The sequence below is a fragment of the Lissotriton vulgaris genome, chromosome 6, assembly GCF_964263255.1.
Source record: "Lissotriton vulgaris chromosome 6, aLisVul1.2, whole genome shotgun sequence".
Lineage (NCBI taxonomy): Eukaryota > Metazoa > Chordata > Amphibia > Caudata > Salamandridae > Lissotriton > Lissotriton vulgaris.
In genome coordinates this window covers 76,806,454-76,830,556 of record NC_141694.1, presented here as the reverse complement: position 1 = coordinate 76,830,556, position 24,103 = coordinate 76,806,454, and the positions used below count along the sequence as shown (strand labels likewise).

The window sequence follows — 24,103 nt, the reverse complement described above, 5'->3', positions numbered from 1 at the left end:
TCTACAGGAAGCGATTGAAATAGCCAAATCCATTGAACACACCGCTCTCTGTATGAAAGAAATTAGGCCTATATCTGTTCAGCCCGTCCTCTCCCATAATGACCAGAGGCAGGGGTCGGAGATTTTTGACCCTCTCACAGAAAGTACAATATGCAAAATTAAGGATGCTAAAACGTTTCACCCTGTTCGTGACAACAACCCTAACAAACTTAAATGTTACTGTTGTTGTTGTTGTTTTTTTTTTTTTTTTTTTATTTCTTTCCGCGCCCAGCGGACGCGTCCAGCGAATGTGCGCCGAAGTTGCGCCAAAGTTAAGCCCGTCTGCGCCCGTCCGCGCTGAGGGCGCGCTAGGGGCCAGACGGGCTGGACCTCGCTTCCCCCTCCATGGCAATTGTGAGTTGTACTCTTATTCTACTCTTCTGGCTCTTAGACCGGTGCCAAGTTCGTGCCATTTTAGCTTATCCCCAGATGACTTGGCTACTATTCACTGTTGTAAGAGGACTTTACGTACTAGGCGCCCTCGCTATCCTCGTCATAAAAATCCTGCCACTATCGGAAAGCAGCCGCCCGCTCTATCCTCTCTAAATGAGGCAGGCCTGCTGTTAAATGCCAGATCTCTGGTGCGAAATAATGTTGCCTTTAACGACTTTGTTTCCCAAAACAAACCACCCTGGGTTTTTATCACTGAAACCTGGGGCTCTGAAACCGCTGGCCCAGATCTCGTGGACGCAGTTCCTGAGGGCTATTCCCTGTCCAGACTTGATAGGACAAGGTGTAGGGGTGGTGGGCTGGGAATCTTGTTTAGAGACATCTTTACTTGTTGTACCAAGCCTCTCTCTTTACCATCAGACACCTTTGAGGCAATGTATTTCTCCATTACCTTTCTCCCTTCTGAGTCTTTTTCTGGAATTCTCTGTTATAGACCCCCCAGGCCCTAAAACGACTTTTTCCTACGAAATTCTTAAATTCATTGAACCCTATGTCGACAAGCCCTATTTTACCATTCTGGGTGATTTTAACTTCCATCTAGAGGCCACAGATTCGAAGGACACGCTAGGACTTATAGATGGCCTAGCTGCATGTGGACTGCATCAATTGGTCAATGGCCCCACACATCTGGCCTCTCATACGCTTGACGGCATTTTTTCTAATGATGCCAGACTTAGGACTGACACTCCTATTCCCCTCTCTTGGTCCGACCATCTGGCAGTTCCCTTTTTTCTTAAAGTAAACTCCAATCCAGGCAACAAACCTAAGACTGATGTTTGGTCTTCTAGAAGGAACTATAAATCTATAAATGATAATTCTCTTTCACCTTTTATGAACAATCTTAGGTGTCCTTCTCTGGAGGATCCAAATAGGGCTGCCTCTGATCTTTTTAATGCCCTAACTACTGCTATGGACTCTCTTGCCCCGGCCAAACGACATTACTCAGCTCGAAAGAGCCCCTCCCAACCTTGGTTTTCTGACCGCCTAAAAACTATGCGTCAGAAATGCCGGCAACAAGAAAGGTCCTGGATTGCTCATCCTGATCCACGGGGGAAAGCCCTGCATAAATCCCTTCTCAGAGATTATAAGAAAGCGATAATGGAAGAAAAAAGGCATTATTTCACTAACCTGACTACATCCCTAAAATCCCCTAGAGACCTTTTTAACATTATCGACACTCTCTCGGCACCTAGACCGGCTGACCCTACCATCGAAACTCAGGAACTCTGTAACAGCTTAGCAAGTTTTTTCCATGATAAGATTGCGGATATCTATAGTGTGCTCGAAATTAGAAACCAAGAGCTTAACGCTAAGGCACCAGAATCCTCCCTTTCCATCCCTGACAGAAATGAAAAGACTGATGTTTTGCTGAAACCTTTATTTACATGTTTTCCCTCTTTATCTATAGAAGATCTCAATCTTTTACTTGATGCCACAAAGTCCTGCTCGCCTCTTGACCCCTGCCCGCTAAAAATCTTAAAAACTTGCAGAGGGTCGGTGCTTCCCCCGCTACTGGAAGTTATGAACTTGGCGATCCACGAGGGTATTTTTCCCTCTTCCTGGAAAACCGCTATTGTTAGGCCTCTGCTTAAAAAACCTTCCTTAGACCCAGGGATCTTGAAGAATTACCGCCCTATTTCCTTACTCCCGGCCCCAGCCAAGATTCTGGAATCTCACATAAATCAACATCTGTCTACTTATATTGAAAATTCCAACATGCTTGATAGCTCCCAGCACGGTTTTCGATCAGCTCACAGCACTGAGTCTGCCCTCACTGTTGTGACAAACAAAATTCGATCTGAGGTTGACAAGGGACATCCTTCACTGCTTGTGTTGTTAGATCTCACAGCAGCTTTTGACACCCTGTCCCCGTCAATACTGATCTCCAGGCTCAAAGATATCGGATTAGGAGGTTCTGCCCTCAGTCTGCTCTCCTCCTTTCTCCATCACAGGGAGCAGAGAGTAAAAATGGGCAACTTCCTCTCCGATCCCCAAAAGGTGCAATGTGGGGTTCCCCAGGGCTCTTCATTGAGCCCTTTACTGTTTAACATCTATGTTACCCCACTTGCACAGGTAGTAAGATCCTTTGGCCTGGACGTGCTGTCATATGCTGACGACACACAGATCTTGGTATCCATCACCCAGCCAGTTTGTGAGATCGCCTCCAAGTTTAGAGCTTGTATGGAGGCAGTCTCCAATTGGATGACATGTAACTTCCTAAAATTGAACGGTGAAAAAACCGAAGTTATGGTCTTCGGAGGGAGCCAAGATCTCTGGTCAAAGGACTGGTGGCCTCCATCCCTGGGCGATTGCCCGACTCCCACTCCTATTGCTAAGAACCTTGGAGTACAAATTGATCCCGCCCTTTCCTTCGACCCCCAGGTAAATAGGACAGTGTCTACTTGTTGTGGCACCATTAGAATCTTAAAGAAAATTGCCCCTTACCTGTCCTTGGCAGCCCGGAAACAAGCAACAGCTGGCCTAGTACTATCGAGGCTAGATTATTGTAATGCCCTTTACGGTGGCATCAATAAAGGCTCTATCCATCGCCTCCAAATGGTGCAAAATGCTGCAGCCAGATTGGTTCTTAGCCTCCCTAGGAGGACGTCTGCAACAATGGCCAGAAGGGACCTTCATTGGCTCCCAATTCCATCTAGGATCTCCTTCAAAATTCTCTGTCTGGCCCATGGTGCTATCCATGGCTCAGGATCTGAAGGCATTAGATCTCTTCTGTGTGCCTACACCCCCACTAGAACGCTTCGTTCATCTTCAAAGAATAGGCTGGTAGTCCCTAGGTTTGCTAAGGTTAGATGGGGAGGTAGAGCCTTTTCCACCTTGGCTCCCAAACTGTGGAACTCCCTTCCCCTTGAGCTTACCAGTCAATCCTCCTTGACAATCTTCAAAAAACTTCTCAAAACCTGGCTTTTTTCTCAAGCATATTAGATTCTTGCTCTCCCAATGGCGTCTGGTCTAGTTATCTGGAGTCTGGACTTTCCATGTCTGTTCGTATTGCGCCTTGATGCCCCTTGGGGCTAAGTTTTGCGCGGTATAAAAATGCTATTCATTCATTCATTGGTAGTAACAACCACCTGGCCAACAACCCGAATTACCGAGCCATGTCAGCTATATGCAAAAACTGCAATAAGAGAGGCCACTTAGCTAGGGTTTGTCACAGTCTGTCTGGTAAACAGAACAGTGCTGAGGTAACACCTTATACTAAAATACAGTCAGTAAATAAAATTATCTTCCAAGTCCGGGACTCCAGTTCAGTTAACCAAATAAGCTACCCACAATGTGAAATCGGGTTGGATGGCAAGAAAATAAATATGTACGCGGATTCTTGTTCACCCTTCACTTTTGTAAACATTTCAGACTTTAAAAACATGAATATTTGCAAAGAAACGGAATTAATAAAAGCTGAAATTTCCCCTAGCAGCTACACTAGAGAATCTATCCCTTTGAAGGGCATGGTTAAAACTCACATTACATTCAAAGACCGTGTTACCCTCGGGAAAGTTTACATAGTAGAGAGAGTCTAATCTTGGTTGGCAACAACAAAAAGAATTAGGCATTAAGCTGGACCCTATCAACCTGGAACAAGTACTTATCCAGTATTATGGGTATCTTTCATAGTTTCACATGCCTGAATCATTCCCCGTCATCGGGGTGGGAGTCCCCGGTATATAAAAAGAGTAATGTCATAAAGACATATACATAGCAATAGTCAGAGGCCTCTCATTAGTAACATATCCATGTCCTTTTGTAAAAAGGACCAAACTTTGGCCAGAAATCACCACCCTCTAGAACCTTCCTGGAAGGAGCCCTAGTCCCTCAGATTTTCTACCGCACGTCGTGCTAAGGGAGTCTCCTCTGAGCTCTGCTCAGTTTTCTTTGTATTCTGGATTTATTTCCACATATTTGTCTCAGAATTATCATTCTGTGAGGGATCTTCTGTTTAGCCATGGCTGATGCTCCAAAAAAGGGACTTTTCAGACCTTGTGCCTCTTGTGGCAAAAAGAGGCTTCATGTGGATGACAGGCATGAGGACTGCCTTTACTGGCTATACCCTGACCATTCAGCAAAGGATTGTAAAGTCTGCCGTACTTTTTTAGCCAAAACTCTCAAGGATAGAGAGGGCCGACTGCTGATATGGCTTCAGAGACTCAAGGACAAGGATTGACCAGTCTCTTCAGGTGAGAGTGAGTGTTCCATTAGGAGTATACACTCTTCTCCCAAAAGGCCTAGAACGTCATCCCCAGGACCATCTGTACAGCCACCTCAAAAGAAGACGCCCAAGTCTTCAGAGGTTCGTTCTAAGGCTATTGCTGTGAAGGTTTCTCCACAAGATCCTGCCTTCAAGAAACCTTTGGTGACATCTTCAGCTCTGCCTGTGACAATGTTGACAGCCATTATCTCCACGTCGGTGGGGTCATCTTTAATATCAACGTTGACGACTACTACATTCTCGTCGTCGACGGGTAGGTCTGTTCCATCTCTGATTATTATTAAAAAGTCGTCGACGGCACCGCCGTCGACGAGTGCCTCATCATCGACGAAGTCTAAACCGTAGCCGGCGGCGGCAAAACCATCGACGTCAACGAAAGCCTCATCGTCGTCGACAAAATCGTCATAGGCGATGAAGGCCCCATCATCGACGACAAGTTCATCGTCGATGAAGTCATCGTCATCGACACCAGCATTGACGAGACCGTCGACCTACCCGTCGACGGCGACCCCAGCGTCGACGAAGCCGTCCACGAAGCAACCATCGTCGACGACGCTGCCGTCGACGTCATCGTCATCGAAGAAGACACCGTCGACAACGGAGTCTGAGTTGCTTGTCAACGTTCCACCGTCAACGACCACTCCATCGACGGGTTCAACGACGGTAGGATCGCCTCCAATGAAGTGTACCTATACGTACTACAGGGTGACTAGGCGTACTCTTACGCTGGAGTTGACCTCTCCAAGCAGGGTCCAACCATTCCCCTCTGCTCATCTTCTGGATAATGAGGACTCGGATGAGGGCTCTATGTTCCAACAAGCGACAAGCCCATCTGAACTACGCGTAAAACTTCACGAAAGCTCAGATTATGAGGAACAAGGACAGGATGATTTGGAGTACCAAGAGGAATTCCAACCTCCACCGCCTCCTCAACAGCCTATGGTGTGTCTCCCAGCTTCTATAGTCACAGACCTGCAGTTTCTCATTGCGGACTACAAACAGGTTCCCGTCCACTGCTCCGCCTCCGCCAGTGGTGACACTGCCAGTTGTGACACCGCCACCTAGGCCTCGGCCTACTCCTTTAGTCCTTCGACCAGATCCGGCTCCATCGCGTCCTCTCCCATCCTCTGATGAGGAAGACAAAGAAGAAGAGCAACAATGTGAGGAAGGGGAGCGCCAGGACACCCAAGACGAATGGGATGAATATGTGATTCATGGTCCAGCATCCCCTGGACAGGCACAAGCGGATTCCACAACATCCTAGAGAGAGCGGCGTTGCGCTTCAAACTCAAAGTAACGGCAACACCACAGGATTGCTTCCTTTATGATTTTAAAGAGCCATTCCAAAAGGCAGTACGGTCCATTCCCATCATTGATTACATCTGGGAACAAGGAAAGAAAATAATGTAAAACCCTTCATCTCTGGCTCCAGTGCTGCCCAGACTGGATAAAAAATATAATGCTCCTGACACAGCCCCAGCTTGCCTTATTGGTCATCCAAAGCCGGACTCTGTGATCACCCAGGCAGCGCAACGCAGGTCAAAAAATCCTTTCGGCTGCATTGGATGCGCCGCCAGATAAGGAGGGTCGAAAGCTAGACAACATAGGGAAGAGGTTTTCGTCCATGTCAGCTTTAACGGTGCGTGCAGCAAACTCTTTAGCACTGTTGGGACGGTACAACCGTCAAATGTGGGCAGATATCGCTCCATACTTGGATTCACTTCAACAGGAGCAGAAAGAAGAGGCGAAAAAGATTCTCCTTGAAGGCGAGCGTTCCGCTTCGGAGATGATTGATGTGGCGATGAATATCGCATCCACAGGGTTCCGGCAGCTGGCAGGAGCTGCAGTCCTGAGGCACCAAGATTGGCTTAGGGCAACATCTTTCTGGCCTGAAAATCAGACCAAGGTCTTGGACATGCCGTACGATGGTCAGGTTCTTTTTGGACAACACATTGATGAGATGCTACAGGGTATCAAGAAAGATACTGATACCGCAAGAGCTCTAGGTACTCTCCAATACAAGAATCCTTCCTTTCGGGGCTCCAGAGGAAGACGTCAGTCCTCTAGAGGCACCTATCAGGGGTACAAATCCACGTACGGCTCAAGCCAACAATACAAACCCCAGTACCAGCAAAAGCAGCAGCAAACTCCTTCAGCCGTCCCAGTGTCTCACTTTCCTCAGAGCTGTTCTAGATACTGCTCAGAGACAGGCTTTCCCTTCACAGGAACGTCAAGTGAAACTATGGACCTTGGCCCCCCAAATTCAATCCAAAAAGTCCATCACCATGCGCCTGTACAAGTCCTTGTTAGGGATGATGTCCTCGACCATCCTGTCGGTCCCACACTGCCGCCTTCGTATGCGTCCACTTCAGGAGGCGCTATCAGCTCAGTGGATTCAATGCAGGAGATCCTTCGATTACGTCATCCGGATAACTCCTACTATGGTCCAGGATCTGAGCTGGTGGCTTCATCCACAAAATCTACGGCGAGGCCTTTCCTTCATACTTCCAATCTCGCCACATGTGATAACTACAGATGCGTCTTTGAAAGGTTGGGGGGCGTTCCTTCAGGAACTTCAAATCAACGGGCAGTGGTCCCTGGCAGAGAAGCAACTGCACATAAACCTCCTCGAGTTAAGGGCAGTTTACCTGGCATTAAAAGCGTTCCTGCCCAGGATCAGAGATTCCCTAGTGCTTGTGAGAACAGACAACACCACCACAATGAACTATCTGAACAAACATGGGGAAACACGCTCTCTGTCGTTGTCTCAAGAATCTAAAAAAATTTGGAAATGGTTTCTTCAGCACAACATTTCCCTTTGGGCGGAGTACGTCCCAGGGACGGACAATGTCCTGGCGGACTCTCTGAGCAGGCAACGTTCTGTGTGCCACAAGTGGGAGCTGGATCATCAACTTCTCAGCTCTGTATTCACCCGATGGGGCAGGCCTCATCTGGATCTGTTTGCGACACAGCACAATGCAAAATGCCAACATTACGCAAGCTGGCATCCCCAGAAGGGATCACTGGGGAATGCATTTTCGATCGGATGGTGCAACATCTTTGCGTACGCATTTCCTCCATTTCTCCTGATTCCCAGGGTCCTCCGGAAACTTAAGGCAGAGCATTGCACCCTGATTTTAATAGCACCAGCGTGGCCGCGCCAACACTGGTTTACAGAGCTTCATCTCCTGTCGCTGGAACCGCCAATTCTATTCAAGCCTTGCCCGACTCTCCTTACAATGAACCAAGGGCAAGTCTAGCATCCGGATCCAGCATCTCTCAGATTGTCGGCTTGGCTCCTGAGTTCAGAGAGTTTCAACACCTAGACATTCCTCAAGAATGCAGGGCAGTCTTAGCCCGGGCTCGGGCGGACAGTACCAACAAGACGTATTCTCTAAAGTTGAAAAGGTTTTGTGTATGGTGTAAAGCAAATAAGACACACCCCTTTTCACCAACACCTGCACAAATTCTACCTTACCTGCTGCATTTGGCGCACTCAGGATTGGCCCATGCTTCTATTAAGGTCCACCTTGCGGCAATATCTCGCTTTAGGCGTTCGTCATCTGGTACTTCCTTCTGGTCCAATAGACTGGTTAAGCAATTTTTAAAAGGCCTGTTCAGGACATTCCCTCCGGTGCGAGCTTTACCACCCACCTGGCAATTAAACATTGTACTTGCTCAACTGATGAAACATCCCTTTGAGCCAATACACAGAGCCAACATCAAATACCTGTCTTGGAAAACCGCTCTCTTGCTAGCGCTCACATCAGCAAGGCGTGTAAGTGAGCTGCAAGCCTTCTCTATTCAGGATCCTTTCTTGCAATTCAAACAGGACAGAGTTATCCTACGGACCAACCCTAAATTCATCCAAAAGGTTCCATCTAATTTTCACCTGAATGAACCTATAGTTTTGCGGACTTTCTTCCCAAATCCACTTTCCACAGCAGAGAGGTCTCTCCACTCTTTAGACCTCAAGCGTTGTCTGAAGTTCTACATTCACAGAACAGAACAGTTTCGGAAATCCAACCAACTTTTTGTCGCCTTCAGCAGGCCCAGAAAGGGTCTTCCTTTGACTAAGCAGAGCATTTCTCGTTGGATCTCTGGAGCTATTACTTTCTGCCATCAACAGGCAGGTCATCCTCTGCATTCTACAGTTCGAGCTCATTCAACCAGAGCTGTCTCCATTTCAATGGCGCTCTTTGCAGGAGTGCCCATTATCGACATATGCAGAGCGGCAATGTGGAAGACACCACATACGTTCACCAGGCACTACTGCTTGGATTCTGAACTTATGAAAGATGCAGCAGTGGGTCAAGCTGTGCTCCGTCATCTAGTTCACTAGAGGTGAGCCTTTTTTCTTCATCCCACCTTCCTACTGCCTACTTGCACATTTCTCCATTATATTGTTTTTGGTACTTGTTATATTTCACAAATGGTATTCTTATATCGTGTGATTTTACATGTTGTACCATACGAAATGTGCTGGTTATTGCTTGCTACTCTGATTCAGGCATGTGAATCTATGAAAGATACCCATAATACTGGATAAGAAATGCATTACTTACCTGTAACTGCAGTTATCCAGTATTGATATCTTTCATAGATTCACATGCAACCCGCCCACCTCTCCTGGAAGGGCTCATCTTGGCTCTCTCAGTAGGTACTACTTAGCACTGTGCTTACGAAAATCTGAGGGACTAGGGCTCCTTCCAGGAAAGTTCTAGAGGGTGGTGATATCTGATTCGCTCTTGGCCAAAATGTGGTCCTTTTTAGGTCGAGCCTGGGAACACGCATCCGAAGGATGCGGTCCAGGTGGAGAACTATAGCTAGCTGACTCGGGGGAATGACGGACAAGAAACTGCCACGCGCTTCCCCCCGGCTGGATTCAGCTGCGTGCACGCGCACCCACACTCACGCATGCGCACATCACAGCCACACGCATACACAAGCACACCCCCCCCCGCCCCCGCACCTACACACACACTAGCGCACCTACACGCACACACAGAGCCCCCCCACACACACACCAGCGCACCTACACGCACGCACGCACACATACAAAGACCCCCCGCCGCCGCCATCGCACACATACACATACACACACACACACACCAGCACCGGACCCCACTCACCGGCTACGCAGGATTTCTCTTCTCTGGGGCGGCCCCAGGGCTCTCCGTAGCTCACGGGAGCCCCTGGCCGCGGGAGGACTCTGCTTCTTTGCTCCATCCCGGCGGGCAGCCAATCATAGCCCAGCAGCAGGCGGGACTTCCTTCTTTCTTCTGACCCGGCCTACGTCTTCTCTCCCGTTTCCTGGCTTCCTGCCTCAGGGGTCCACCAATGGCAGCGCGGCCCCGAGAAGGGAGGCGGGCACAGCGTTTCCTCTGTTTTTTTTGGAAACTTAAGTCGTCTCTTTTTTCAGTTAAAAGCGGCAGACTGGAGAGCCACAGTAAACATTTTAATGGCATTTTTATCAAAGTACACTGAATGAATGAAAAACACCTTAACACGCTGCATGGACATCACTGTTACTAATGATTTTCAAAGAGAGCATAGCGCCAATACCGTGGAAACGGAATGATGACAGGGTTACTACTATAAGAACTAACTGTATATAAACCCAAAAGCATTACAGCACGGGTTATGCGAGTTAATGGATGAAGCTGTTCGTCTGATACAAAGTCATTCAAAAGGGCTGATTTTAAAAGGCTACGTTGTGCCTTCTGGACTTGTTTTTAATTTGGCACAAGGTTGCTTGTTGTAGGACCTGACGGGGAAAACATAACAATTAAGTACCGTGCTAAGCACTGGAGTTCTGTTGACTGGCAGCGGATGGAAAACCATAGTGTTTCGTTTATTTTTGTAAATAGCGTGTTTTTGACCGAGTCCAGTTTTGTTAATGTCCCCAGAATACATGTCGGTGTTGCATGCTAATACTTTCAGGTTTGCTCTTGAAAAGTGCGTGTGTGGCGAATACGTAGAAAGGGGCAGGTGTGAAAAGGTGCACACCACGGCCAGAGGAAGCATTTGTAGTTTCATTGGTATTTTTTAAGAAGTTTCCTCCCCATCAACATCCCGAATCCCCGTATGGCAGCGGAGCTTTAACAGGGTGGGGGAGTAAATGAAAAAGCCACTGGATCCGTAATAGCTCTTCACTTGACTGCACCCGGCAATAACAGCGGGAGCAGCCGCATATAAGAGCGCCTCTGGTGTGTGCCTGAGAGGAGCAGAGAGCGTCCCCCCCGACAGAGATCTGACACTTTTTTCTTCTCTCCAGGCTCCTTTACCCCCCACTGGTTTACCTCACTATCCTCTCACCACTATATCTCCCCCCTCTCCATCATTCATTGCACATATCTCCCCACTACTCCCCACCTCTGTTATGTTACCTCCAATAACCCCCAATCCCCGCCCCAATGAGTCACCCCTTTCTTCTGCTGCCCATTACACTTAACTGGGAGTAGAGGTGGGTCACCGCTCTCTCCCAGGAGCCCTCCCCCTAGGCACCCCGCGACCCCCCTTCCCCCCTCACTGTCTTGGAGGTGACCATTTTGAAAAGCGGAGCGCCAGCACCTGAGGCCTGGGGTTGGGGGAGGGGAGAAGAGAAGAGAAGAGGAGGCCTGCAACACAATACAGCAATGCTTTACTAGAAGAACTCGCGCGGATGCATTATCAAAGCCCGAGTTATGTATGTATTCCAGAGACATGAGAAGGAGCGGCACATGGCCTCCTCGCATGAGACCCAGGCATGTATCATCAGCACATGTCACAGCACAGGTCCAAGAGCAACTGTTACACTGGCTCGGGCCACAGGCAGCTGGGCTTTCCTGCTTTCTCTACAGTTACACATTCTCAAACACTCAGGCCTCAGACAGCAGAGCTGTCCCTGATGTTACACAGATCTCATTTTCTCTCGTCTCATAGAGCGGAGCTATCTCTCTGGTTACACGGATCTCACGATCTGTGGCTCTGGAGTAGAGCCATCCCTCAGGTAACACAGAGCTGTGTGGCTGAAGGCAGCAGAGCTGTCCCGCACAGTAGCAGGCATCAGGAGAGCAGAGGTTACACAGATTTTGTAAGCTCCGGTTTTAAAGAGCATTGCTATCCCTCAGATTACAATCTACACAGTAGCGGTATCGGACGTCAAAGCTACTCCTTAGATAATGCATATTTAATAGACGCAGGCTTCTGACAGCAGAGCTATCCTGCTCAGAAACATTCCCAGGGCTCAGACAGCAGGGGTATCGCCTAGGTTGCAAAGACCTTGGAGTTTCATGACTCAGAGTGGAGCTCTCTTGCCCCCCATGCAGCTCTGCAAACCCTCCCCCCCACCCCCGCACTGCGGGGGCCTAGATTACGCCCCGGCGGCCACTTCAAACGGAGAGCAGAGCGAGCCCCTGCCCCAGTCCACCATCCCGGATGACGGCCAGGAGGCCCCCGGCAAGCTCCTATGATTCCGCTTAAGTCTTTAAATGTTTTGCATCACAGGGCTGTGGTGTCCCGGATTGCGGCCCCTCCTTTTACTCCTGCCAGGGTCATTTATTGTGTCCTGACAGCACGCTAGTTTACAGCACAATATAACCATTCAATGCCATGCTACAAAGGTAAATATGGAAACATAAAATGGGACGGAAATACACTTTTCAGCTCCTCCTTTCAACATGGGTTTAGCGTTTGGATTCTGTTAGTGTGAAAAAAATGCCCATAATATATTTCAGCCGGACACGGGCACATTAAATTAAAAAAAACAACTACGTTTTATTGACAGTTCTAATGTTTTATGTTTGGACGTGCACTAGCAGTGATGTCGAACAACGCTCGTTTCTGATCTTTGTAATCAGAAGGTGTCGATTAAAAAATTCTAAGAAAACAAATTTACCATTCCGCATCAGTATGTAACTAACCGTGACAGGTGCACGTAAATACAAAACATGTTGCATTACAAATGCTATAGGTGTCACATTTGCGAAAGTTTTAACTATTGGCATTGTAAATGACAAAGCTATTAATTTAGCTATTTTCAAAACCAACACATAAATAAAAAAATTGTCATTTACAAGACCAATAGCTCAAACTTTCCTAATGCGAGACCTATTGCATTGCAAATGCTTGTTACAAAAGGACATGGATATGTTACTAATGAGAGGCCTCTGGCCTATTGCTATGTATATGTCTTTATGACATTGCTCTTTTTATATACCGGGGACTCCCACCCCGACGACGGGGAATGATTCAGGCATGTGAATCTATGAAAGATATCAATACTGGATAACTGCAGTTACAGGTAAGTAACACATTTCTTACCATTGACTTGTCCATTCCGGGTAAAACCTTCATCAAAGACTTTCCTGAAGTCTTCACTTTCAAACTTGGGCTCCTTAAGAATTTCCAACACAAAATAAAATTGAAACCTAATGCTAAACCTATTGCTCACAAAACAAGGCCCATACCTCACCTTATGTGGAAACCCCTAAATTTGGACTAGCCAGATTACAGACTCTAGGTGTTATACAACCCGTGTATTGCACCGCATGGGTGGCCCCAGTAGTTACCGCTAAGAAAGCTCAAGGGAATGATCCTCGACCTCCGAGACCTTAACGATAATGTCTTCATAGAAAGACACCCACTACCAAGCATCCACGAAGTATTAAGTACCATGGGGGAAGCCACATGCTTCAGTGTACTGGATCTGTCTAATGCCTACCATCAGGTAGGGTTGCACCCCGATTCCAGAGAATTATCCACATTTACCACTCGGCAGGGGTCGTTCATGTTCCTCAGAATTTATTTATTAATTTAGCGCATGGGCAGCCAGTGAAGTTTTTTAAGCATTCTTTGGCGGAGCTGTATTTGCCTTTTATGCATACTAGTTTAGCTGCAGCATTCTGCACTACCTGAAGTCGTTGAAATAGATAGTCTGGCATGCCTACAAAAAGTGCGTTCCCATAGTCCAGCCTGCTGACTAATAGGGCCTGTGTGACTGACTTCTTACTTTCCAAGGGGATCCATGCAAAGAGTCTTCTTAGGAGTTTTAGAGTGGCAAAACATTTCCCACACAGGGCTCGAATATGGGCCTGCATGGATAGTGTGTCCTCAATTGTGATGCCTACATTTTTGGCTGAATGCTTAGGTGACGAGGCATCTCTCAGCGTGGCAGGCCACCAAGAGTTGTCCCATATGTGTTTTGCCTCACCGAACAATAAAATCTTGGTTTTGTCCGCATTTAGTTTAAGGCAATGCTCTGCCATCCATGTGGCCATTTCCGTTAGGCAATTATTGAGCCTCAGTTTGCTGTCTGCTTGCACCTTCCCCAGTCTAATTATAAGTTACATATCATCCGCATAGGAGCAAACCCCCGGACCTCACCATGCTCCAATTTGTGCCAAAGGTGATACATAGGCATTGAACAATGTGGGGCTGAGGGATGCTCCCTGAGGAACGCCGCATTTGAGTTGCTTGGGTTTGGATAGGAAGGCTCCTAATTGTACCATTTGCGTTCTGTTCTGCAAAAAGGAGCCAATCCATTCAAGCGCTTTCCCATTTATCCCTTTTTCTAGCAAGTTCTCAAGTAGAAGATGATGGGAGACCGTGTTGAACGCTGCCAACAAGTCTAACAGGATCAGGGCCACAGCTTCGCCCTGGTCCAGAGAATTTCCAATGCTGTCGGTAACAGCCAGTAGAGTGGCTTCTGTGCTGTTAATAGCTCTGAACCCTGTTTGAGTTGTGTCCAGTAGGTTGTTATCCTCTAAGTATTTAGACAATTGTCTATTTATCTGTTTCTCCAGCACTTTTGAGAGATAGGGGAGTTGGGATATAGGTCTATAGTTAGCTGGGTTTGTTACATTCGAACCCGCTTTTTTTAGCAGTGGAATAACTATAGCTTGTTTCCATATCTCCGGAAACACAGCTGTTTCCAAAGATTTGTTAAAAAGTTGCGTGATGGCAGGAGTTAGAATCGATATAAGCTGTCTAAAAATAAAGTGAGGGCAGGGATCAAGTTGTGAGCCAGATTTAATTTCTAACATGTTACTAGCCACTTCATCTTCTGTTATTGGTGTCAGGACTCGCTTCAGCGGCAGCGGTTTTCCCAAAAATAATGCAAAACATACTGGAAGGGGTACCCAAAACCATGTGCTTCCAAGACAATGTCTTGATCTACGGAGAAACACCTGTTTAACACAACTTGTCTCTCAGGACTGTTCTTGAGAGATTCAAAGAGGCGGGTCTTACTTTAAAGGAAGAAAAATGGCAAATTGGGGTCGGAACCATTGATTATCTTGGGCACACCATATCAAGAGACGGATTTAAGCCCAAATTAAGCCTCTGTGATGCTGTTGAAAAAGCCAATGCACCCACCACCAAACAAGAACTGTTATCTTTCCTTTGCCTTGCTGAATACATGGCCAAATACGTCAAAAACTTTGCTGATATCTCCAATGATCTCAGGGAACTCACAAAAAACTATACGCCGTACAAATGGCTAGGAAAGCACCAGGTAGCTGTTGATAACATTAAAAAAAACATTTTATATGCACCCCACTTATGCAATTTTGACCTTTCCAGGAAGACTATCCTAACCATCGACTCCAGTAACAAAGGCCTAGGCTCAACTCTCTTAGGTCATCGTTGGAAGAGATCGCATCGTAGCTTTCGCCTTCCGTACACTCAAGAACTCAGAAAGGAACTACTCTGTAGTAGAGAGGGAAGCCTTGATTGTTTCTGGGCAATTAAACATTTCAAGTTCCACTTATGGGGGATAAAGTTCACAGTTCGCACTGATCACAAGCCTCTCATCTACATGTTCAGTCCCAAAGGTATAACTAACTGTACACCCAGAGGTGCTAGATGGGTGCTGGGCCTGGAGAGTTTTATTTTTAAACTTGAGTATGTTGCAGGCGACCTTAACACGGCAGCTGACTTCCTTTTGAGAAAAAATGAGGTGGAAAACTTTGAAACACCAGTATATCCCATTTCACAGGTGCACTCTTCTACCACAAATAAAGATGAATGGATCAAGAGCATGAGCCAAGACGCTACTCTAACTTCTTTTAAAGAATACACTCTACATGGATGGACAGCCTCTTGCAAAATCGTTAACGAAGAACTAGACACATTTTGGGAAATCAGACACGAAACCAACTTAAATAATGTTCTTATCTGGAGAAATAACAAAATAATACCTCCTGAAGGGTTGAAGGACAAGATAATAGACTTGGTTCACGGGGGACACCTAGGGAGAAGCATTACAAAAACCAGACATAGAGAGCACTATTGGTTCCCTAACATGGTCTCTATGGTCGAATCCAAAGTCAAGAACTGCACAATTTGCGCCAATAGTGACAAAACTAAACACACACAGAAGGCACCTCTATCCCCAGTTTCCATTCCGGACAAACCATGGCAAAGCTGGCACTGGACATCATTGGTCCGATCAACAAAAGAGGTGTCACCAAAAGATTTGCATTTGTTCCGACTGATTTTCACTCACACTAGGTTGTCATCAAAATGGTGAACCAAATTACAACCATATGCCTAATCAATTTCCTGCAAGATACTTTTGTAACTGAAGGTATTCTGTCCACCCTGGTCACGGACAATGGTGTCCAGTTCACCTCGTCAGCCATGACCAATTTCCTAACTGGTTTAGCCATAACCTACCTCAAAACTGCTTTGTACTGCCCTCGAGCAAATGGCTTAGTCGAAAGGGTAAACAGAATGGTGAAAGAGAACATACAGCTAGCTTGCACCAACCATCTACCTGTTGAACGCTGTATACAAGACATGCTCTGGGCATATCACACCACTCCCAACCTGATCACGGGTATCTCTCCCTTCTCGTCACTCAGAAGAAGAAAACCCTGTACTAAATTTTTCCCCAACTGGATTGGGGGGGGGAGGTAACAGCACACTCTTATGACAATGTCAAATCCAGAATAGCTTTTCATTAGGCCAAGTTCAAAGACCAGTATGAGTAAAGCATGGAACCAAACGCCAGAAGCGGGCTGTAGGAGACTGGGTGGCTGTGAAAAAACCCACTCTTGCAGGGATCACGAAACGAAGTTTGTTGATCCCAAAATTTATTTATTTATTTTTATTTTAGGAGTTTTATATAGCGCTAGCTGGACCTGAGGGTATCAGAGCGCTTCACAGCATGCACAATTATGTGCTAATATACAGTACAGAAAGTATGGTAGAACATGAGGGTTCAAGCCGGGTATAGATCGGACAAAGGAGCGAACGAGCAAAGGAGCGTGTAGGGTGCTGATCAAACAAGACGAGCATCCAAAAGGTTTCTTTGTTCAAACAGGACGGGTGACCAAGAAGTTTACTTGATCCGAGTCAGTGTCAACAGTCGCAAAATTACGGTAACGTGCTTCCTTGGCTCTTATTTTTTCGCTCGAGAGCAGTCGAGAATAGTGGAAATCAAAAACAACACAGTGGTCCTTGAGAATGGCAGAACAGGAGCATGGACCATATAGCGAAGAACCCAAGCCCAGAGAATAACACACACGTTAGCTCCCAGACCTCTGTTGGCCTCGGATACCGGACGACACTTCAAAGGAGCTGCATCAGAAGACCAATAGTTTCGCTAAATGGCATAGAGACTTCATGATGCAAAAATGTAAACCTTTATTCCTCCCCTTGTTGTTAGGGGGTAAGATGTGCTATAATCTTGTAACTTTTATTCTTTCTCTTGTTGTTAGGGGAAAGATGTGTTATATTCTCTTGCCTTTCCAAGTTGGTACAGTGGGACTATTTAGGAACTCTGCCTTGGTTTCTCCTTTGTCTCCTGCCCCCCTCCCTCTTCCTACCCCCTGGAATATTCCTTCTGTTAAGCCAGAGGCTGCCTTGGAATTTTGACAAGAGCAGCCTGACTGCCAGAATTTGTTGGTCGCTGTGCCCTGTGCTCGACATGTATGAGGTAGCAGATCACAAGACAATACCTCGCCTACCACATTATTAGTGATAAACGGCTTTAGAGCGCTGATAAATTATGACACATTACATGGACAAGTAGCTGGTGATAACTTTAAACATATTAAGGGGCCGATTATGATTGCGGTTTTTCCGCATCCTCTGGCCCGGCGGAAGCCACCGCCAGCCCCGAGGATGCGGAAAAACCGCAGCGGACTGACCAAGGACCCACCGCCACATTAGGATGGCTGGTGGGTCCTGGTTTCCGTCCGCAGCTTTTCCGCCGCGGTCGGCGTACAACCGCGGCGGAAAAGCTCTGATATGGTGACGGTGTCTCTCAGACACCGTCCGCCATATCAGGATGGTCTTTTAAAAGTGCTTTTCCGCGGCGGGTTTTCCGCCGTGGAAAAGCATACGGATCTTCCCCTAGGGGGCCCGTTGCGGGCCCCCTAGGTGAAGGGGGGGTGGGGGGTGCACATGGGGGGTACCTATGGTACCCCCCTGCATTTGCATGCAGCAAGCGGCAGGCACCGCGCAGTGCCTGCCTCTTTCTGCATGCAAATGCAATGCCTGCATTTTTAACATTGCCGCGGGTGCAGCTTGAAGCTGCACCCGCTGCAATGTTAAAAATAGAGGATGTGACCGCCAGGGTGGCGGTCACATCCTAATCGCACAGGAGGGGACTCCGGAGCCCATGCGGACGTCCCCTCCTTCTCAATGATCGCGGACGGATGCAAGTCCGTCCGCGATCATAATCGGCCCGTAAATGTGGTAACGTGCATCACATTAATGCTTATTCCATATCGAAGGGGAAGATCTCTAAATATGGGGACAATAGTTACAAAATGTATCTGTGCATTCCAGGCACACAGACATAATAAAGGATCCAATATATAATTTTTAAGACTTAACTGGTGTTTTTCTATTTCAGATTTTACCAGCAGGTGACCAGACTGAGGTGGGGGAAAATGGTGTCACCCTCAGTGGGGGGCAGAAGACTCGGATCGCCTTGGCAAGGGCGATATACCAAGTGAGTAACTGATGCCACTCTTTTCTTATATTCCCAAGGGAATGTGTGAGCATGATGTTCAATGCTCCTCCATCTTTCGGAGAACCTATAAATCAATGCCTACTCTACCCTCATGTGAGTATACAACCGCATATGCATGTCTCATGCCTACAGGGCTCATTACACTTTGTCCACACTCTCTGACTGTACAGGCCACTAAATGACAATGCAACACTCCTGTAGAAATCATGATACTAAATGTGCCCTCCTCCAGGACACTGTGGCCCTCATTATAATGTCAGACACCGCATGGGTCATGGGTCCGACAGACATCCGGTCGGCAGCCCAACGTCTCATTAGGATGCAACGGAACAACACTATTTTGTGGCATTCCTGCATTTTACTATGGAAGCATGCATTCTCTCCATAATGCCTGCTCCGATAGTGAAATAGGAGGTGCAGTTTATCCCTGCACCTTGTGGCAGGCACCTTGAGGTGCCTGACACGAGGTGCAGGGATCAACTGGAAGTCGTGTTCCCAAGGCAGTCCTGTTGGGAGCCCCCAAAGGTGCTTTCGGACATGGTTTCTATGTCGGTCAGACCATCATGGAAACCATGTTGGAACCTTTATCGTAGTCTAAAGGGCGGAAAGGTCCACCCTTGAGCTTACTTGCCGCATTCCGACTTGTTGACAGAAGCCAGACGAAATTACCAGTTGGATTCCTTTCAGACCGCCTCCATCAAAATGAGGCAGTCGGAAAGGAATCCAACCAGCCCATTACGATGTGGCTCGAAAGGCTTCGACTGTTGGTAGGAGTCCTTCAAGACACATCGTAATCGGCCCCTGAATGTCCATACATCCATGACACTGAATTATCAAGTCTTCATGACACTGAATAATCACACCACCATTAAACTGAATGCTCACGGCTGCATGATACTGAATGCTCCCATCTCCATCACATTGAACGTCCCTACCTCCATAACAGTGAATGCTTGTGCCTCCATGACACTGAATGCTCACACTGCCATTACACTGAAGGCTCACGCCTCCATGACAAAAATGCTCATGCCTCCAAGATACTAAATCCTCACGCGTCCATGATGCTGGAAGTTCACTCCTTTACAACACTTAATGCTCATGCCTCCAAGTCACTGAATCCCCCTCCTGGTGAAACTCTGCTGGCCCACACTATCTCCAAATCCAGCTGCATCATAAACAAAGCAATCGCAACTGGCACCTCGCCCTATTTTGCAGCCAAGCTCACTGTCTCTGGTGGTGCTCTGCACACATGCAGCCAGGGCACCATCAGACTGCTGACTAAGAAGTATCCAAAAAGAAAAAACAGGGCAGGATCTGGAACACTCAGGATCTGGAACAAGAGCACCGTATCCATCAGGACTGCCCCAACCCTGCTCCAATTTAGGAAACAATTGAAGAGGCACCTTCTTAAAGAACACTGCGTCACAATGCACTTACAGTCCAGAACAAGCTACCTCTCCTAACACTTGATGATAAAAATACCATAAAGATAAGTACAACCATAATTCCTGCATCACTTTGAGAAATGTCATTAGTCAGCCACAGGGACTGGTTTAAGTCCTTACTACACACGACAAGATAGGTGTGTGTCCCCGCTACATCCCTCTGCTTACCTCCCAGACTGGTCTCCTGCTACTGTGGTCAGTAGGATGACTGCTTACAATTTGGCTTTACAATGCTGTGCTGCCTGTTTTCCTGACTTCCCAATAAGTGGTAATATTGAATTTTCTTAGCAATATGATAAGTATCTGGAAAAGTACTGTCTTATCAAACATCCAAGACCTCTATGACATTTCTGTCTTCAAACTTTTCTCTACTCTCCAGTGGGACTCTGGCATTCCCCCTCCCAGTTCCTAAACTTGGAATAACTCTAACCTGTTCTGAAGCTAAACTGGCAAACTCCAACTGCTCGCCATTTCTAGTACGCTCCTTAAGCTGTGTTCTGTTTCATATAGGTACCCCAATATAGGCTCAGGTAGTCACCTAACCTTTCACCTACATTCTCCCCTACCATTACACTACATAACAGTTTTAGTACTTTCCTTTTACCTAGTTACGGTGATGCCTAAATTATATAGGGTTTTTTTTCTAAAAGCTTTAGCCTCATTCATTTTGCATGAGGATTCTTGGAATTACAGCAAGATAGCAGTCCTAACATCTCCTGCATAATAACTATGTATAAGTGTAATTCCTTTCATCATCCTAGTCCGACAGGACACTGCAAGGTATATGCAAGGTATATCCCCAGGGGATAAAGAGAGGCTACCATACCAAAGAGAGGCTACAGCACATCCACTCTCAACCAAGCCCTGATCAAGGTCAATATGAGGCCAAGAGAATAATCATTAGATTCCCCAATTGCCACCGCAGAACCCATCAATGAAACCAATACACCCAGGCTCATCCTAACTTTCAACAGGCAGCATCGCCAAATTAGATCTATTAAAAATCAGAATTGGCCCATAGTCCTGACGGATGCAGTCATAGCCTCTGACTTACCCAACATCCCTACTATCACGTTCCGCAGAGGAATTTCATTGAGATACCAGATTGTGCGCAGCAATCCAGAAACCTTAAAAAAACAAAAAATACTTGGTTACAGTCCCAACAAGGTTTCTATAAGTGCTCATCATGCAGGGCTTGTAAATTTGGTATTTCCACCACTAAATACAAAACTCCATTCAGCCCTAATGAGATCGAAATCCAAGGAAAATTAAACTGCAAAACCGAGTACGCTTTATACGTTCTGACATGCACCTGTGGCCTTAGATTTGTAGGCAGTACCAAACTACAGGTGCAGGTCAGAATCCTTCAACACCTAAGGGCCATAGTCAATAACGATACAGCGTACCCGGTAGATAGACACTTTAAAGCAGTGCATGGCAATGATCTTAAATGTTTGCAGTATTTTGTGATCGCAGCCATCCCAGAATATCCTAGGGGAGGCAACAGAGAAAAAGCTTTAAGAAAATTAGAGTCCAAAATTATTTTAGAACTGGACAGTAAGCATCCCAAAGAGCTTAACAATACGGAGGACCTTCACAACTTTCTCTAAAGTCACTATTAAAGTGCAAAACATGAATTTTGTATAGTACACACCTGATTTCTCCATTACTGTAACTAGTTTTTTCCTCCACTTCCCATGGTCCTGTTTTGTTTAAAATATATATTTTGACTTTTTAATATGTTTATCTTTTAAACTAAATACAACCCTTTTCTTGTATATATACAATATCTGCACATTTGCGCAATCACATGTTTGCACTATCAAAACACTTTCTGGCCGGGCACTACCCGAAGCATTTTGACTAGCATATGATTTGCACAAGGTGAAATTTGCCCAAACCCATTGACATATAACCCGAACATAACATCGGTGGGACTTATGGATTGCAGGAATTTATTGTTATTTCTTTCAATGCTCAGTACCGTAGCGAATTTTAATTTTTATAAAAACGATTTTTTATAAATCAAGGTATTTAAACATGTATCTATACTAATATAATAAAGAGAGAGCCCAAACATTTGAGGCGGGTAATCTCAGGAACCACAGCACCAATCACAACACCCAATACCGCGTTGGAAAGGGCAGTTGCAGCAGAAAGACATAGGCTATGCAGACGTCCACCATATACATTTAAAAGGTAAAAGAACCGTGCCAGCAAAGTGGTCCCTTGTGGGCGTGTCTGCGTTGTGCTGTGGGCGTGTGCTGGGGGCGTGACAAATGCTGGGGGCGTGTGGTACGTTCCTCCATTCATGCCATGTCTCATATCGTGTGCTGGGGGCGTTTGCGGGCGCGGGATTACGGAAAGAAAAAAAGCGAGCGTTGTGCCCAATATTTCATTGTTTTTTCTTCCCAGGTTCTGTACATTCCAGCTCCGGGTGTGCTTGCCCCGCGCTCCCAGTGACGTACTCCTGCTTCACTGTATGGAGGTCAGGTATGGCGCTATTCCCAAGGGCCGGAAGGAGCACCAACAGGGGCCATTGTGCAGGAAATGTAATCTCGCCTTAACTTCTGGTGACGCCTGAAGCGCACACTGGAGATTTTCCACCTCTGTTGCGCACAGGCCTCGCGCCACGTATATCCGGACACAAGGCCCGCCTCTACGGAAATGGCAAGAAAGGGACTATCCATCCCCCGGGAATATGTGATGATATTCCGCAAACCAACATCCTGCATACCATCACTCCGCAATTTTTATAACGCTGGACTATTACTCCGCAAAGACATAATTTCTAAAACTTTTACAACGCATATGACTTTATCACGCATGCCATTATAACGCAAATGCATGTGTGGTAACGTCATATATTTTGTAAAAGTACATTATTAGAACACATCAAATATATGTTTGTATATATGTGTATCTTTATATATATATATATATATATATATATATACACACATACATATACACACATTTTTTTAATTTAATTAAAACATTTATTCTTTTAATTTGCATTATATATATTATTTTTATTTATTATTTTATTTTATTACCCTTTAAACCCTAAAAACTAATCCCACCCTGCTCCCTTTAAATACCCCTGTGCCCCATAATCATAACCCACCCTTACTCCTTAAAATACCCCAACACCCTTAAACACTAACCCATCTTGACCCTATAAATATACCCTGTACCCCAAAACCCAAACCTAGCCCTGAACCCTATAAATACCCCTGTACCTCAAAACCCAAACCTACCCCTGAACCCTAAAACTACCCCTGTACACCAAAACCCAAACCTACCCCTGAACCCTAAAAATACCCCTGTACCCCAAAACCCAAACCTAGACCTGAACCCTAAAAATAACCCTGTACCCCAAAACCCAAACCTACCCCTGAACCCTAAAATACCCCTGTACCCCAAACCTAGCCCTGAACTCTTAAAATACCCCTGTACCCCAAAACCCAAACCTACCCCTGAACCCTAAAAATACTACTATGTACCCCAAAACCAGCCCTGAACCCCAAAAATACCCCTGTACCCCAAAACCCATACCTATCCCTAAACCCTAAAACTACCCCTGTACCCCAAAACTATATCTGAAACCTTAAAATACCCAAACACCCCAAAACATATACCTCAGTACCCCAAAACATATACCCCTATACCCATACTTACCTTATCCAAACATTTAAAAAAAACATGCTTTCACCATTCATGCATTTACAATGAATTTTGTTGTAAATGTATGCGTGGTAGAAGCATATAAAATGTTATGCAATGCGTTATAATGGCATTGCGGAGTCTTGGTACTTTCCTAATGAAAGTATGCGGAGTGAAGGTATGGGGAAAGAAAGTTGCGGAATAATGGGTGTTTACCCTCCCCCGGTAAGTACATTGGTGGCACGGCGGCCCACATCTCCAGCAACATATTTTTTCACCACCTATTTGAAAAATGCACAGGTCTCTCTCATT

The 24,103-nt window shown here is 46.3% G+C and overlaps 1 protein-coding gene across 1 annotated transcript in view; it reads left to right on the top strand.

Annotated features, from left to right (window-relative positions):
• LOC147706821 (ATP-binding cassette sub-family C member 10-like) overlaps window positions 1-24,103 on the top strand; it is a 1,330,844-nt gene that overhangs the window by 564,294 nt on the left and 742,447 nt on the right. The window contains 1 exon segment of the mRNA XM_086925587.1: window positions 18,561-18,659. Within this exon segment, the coding sequence (XP_086781713.1) occupies window positions 18,561-18,659 (99 nt within the window).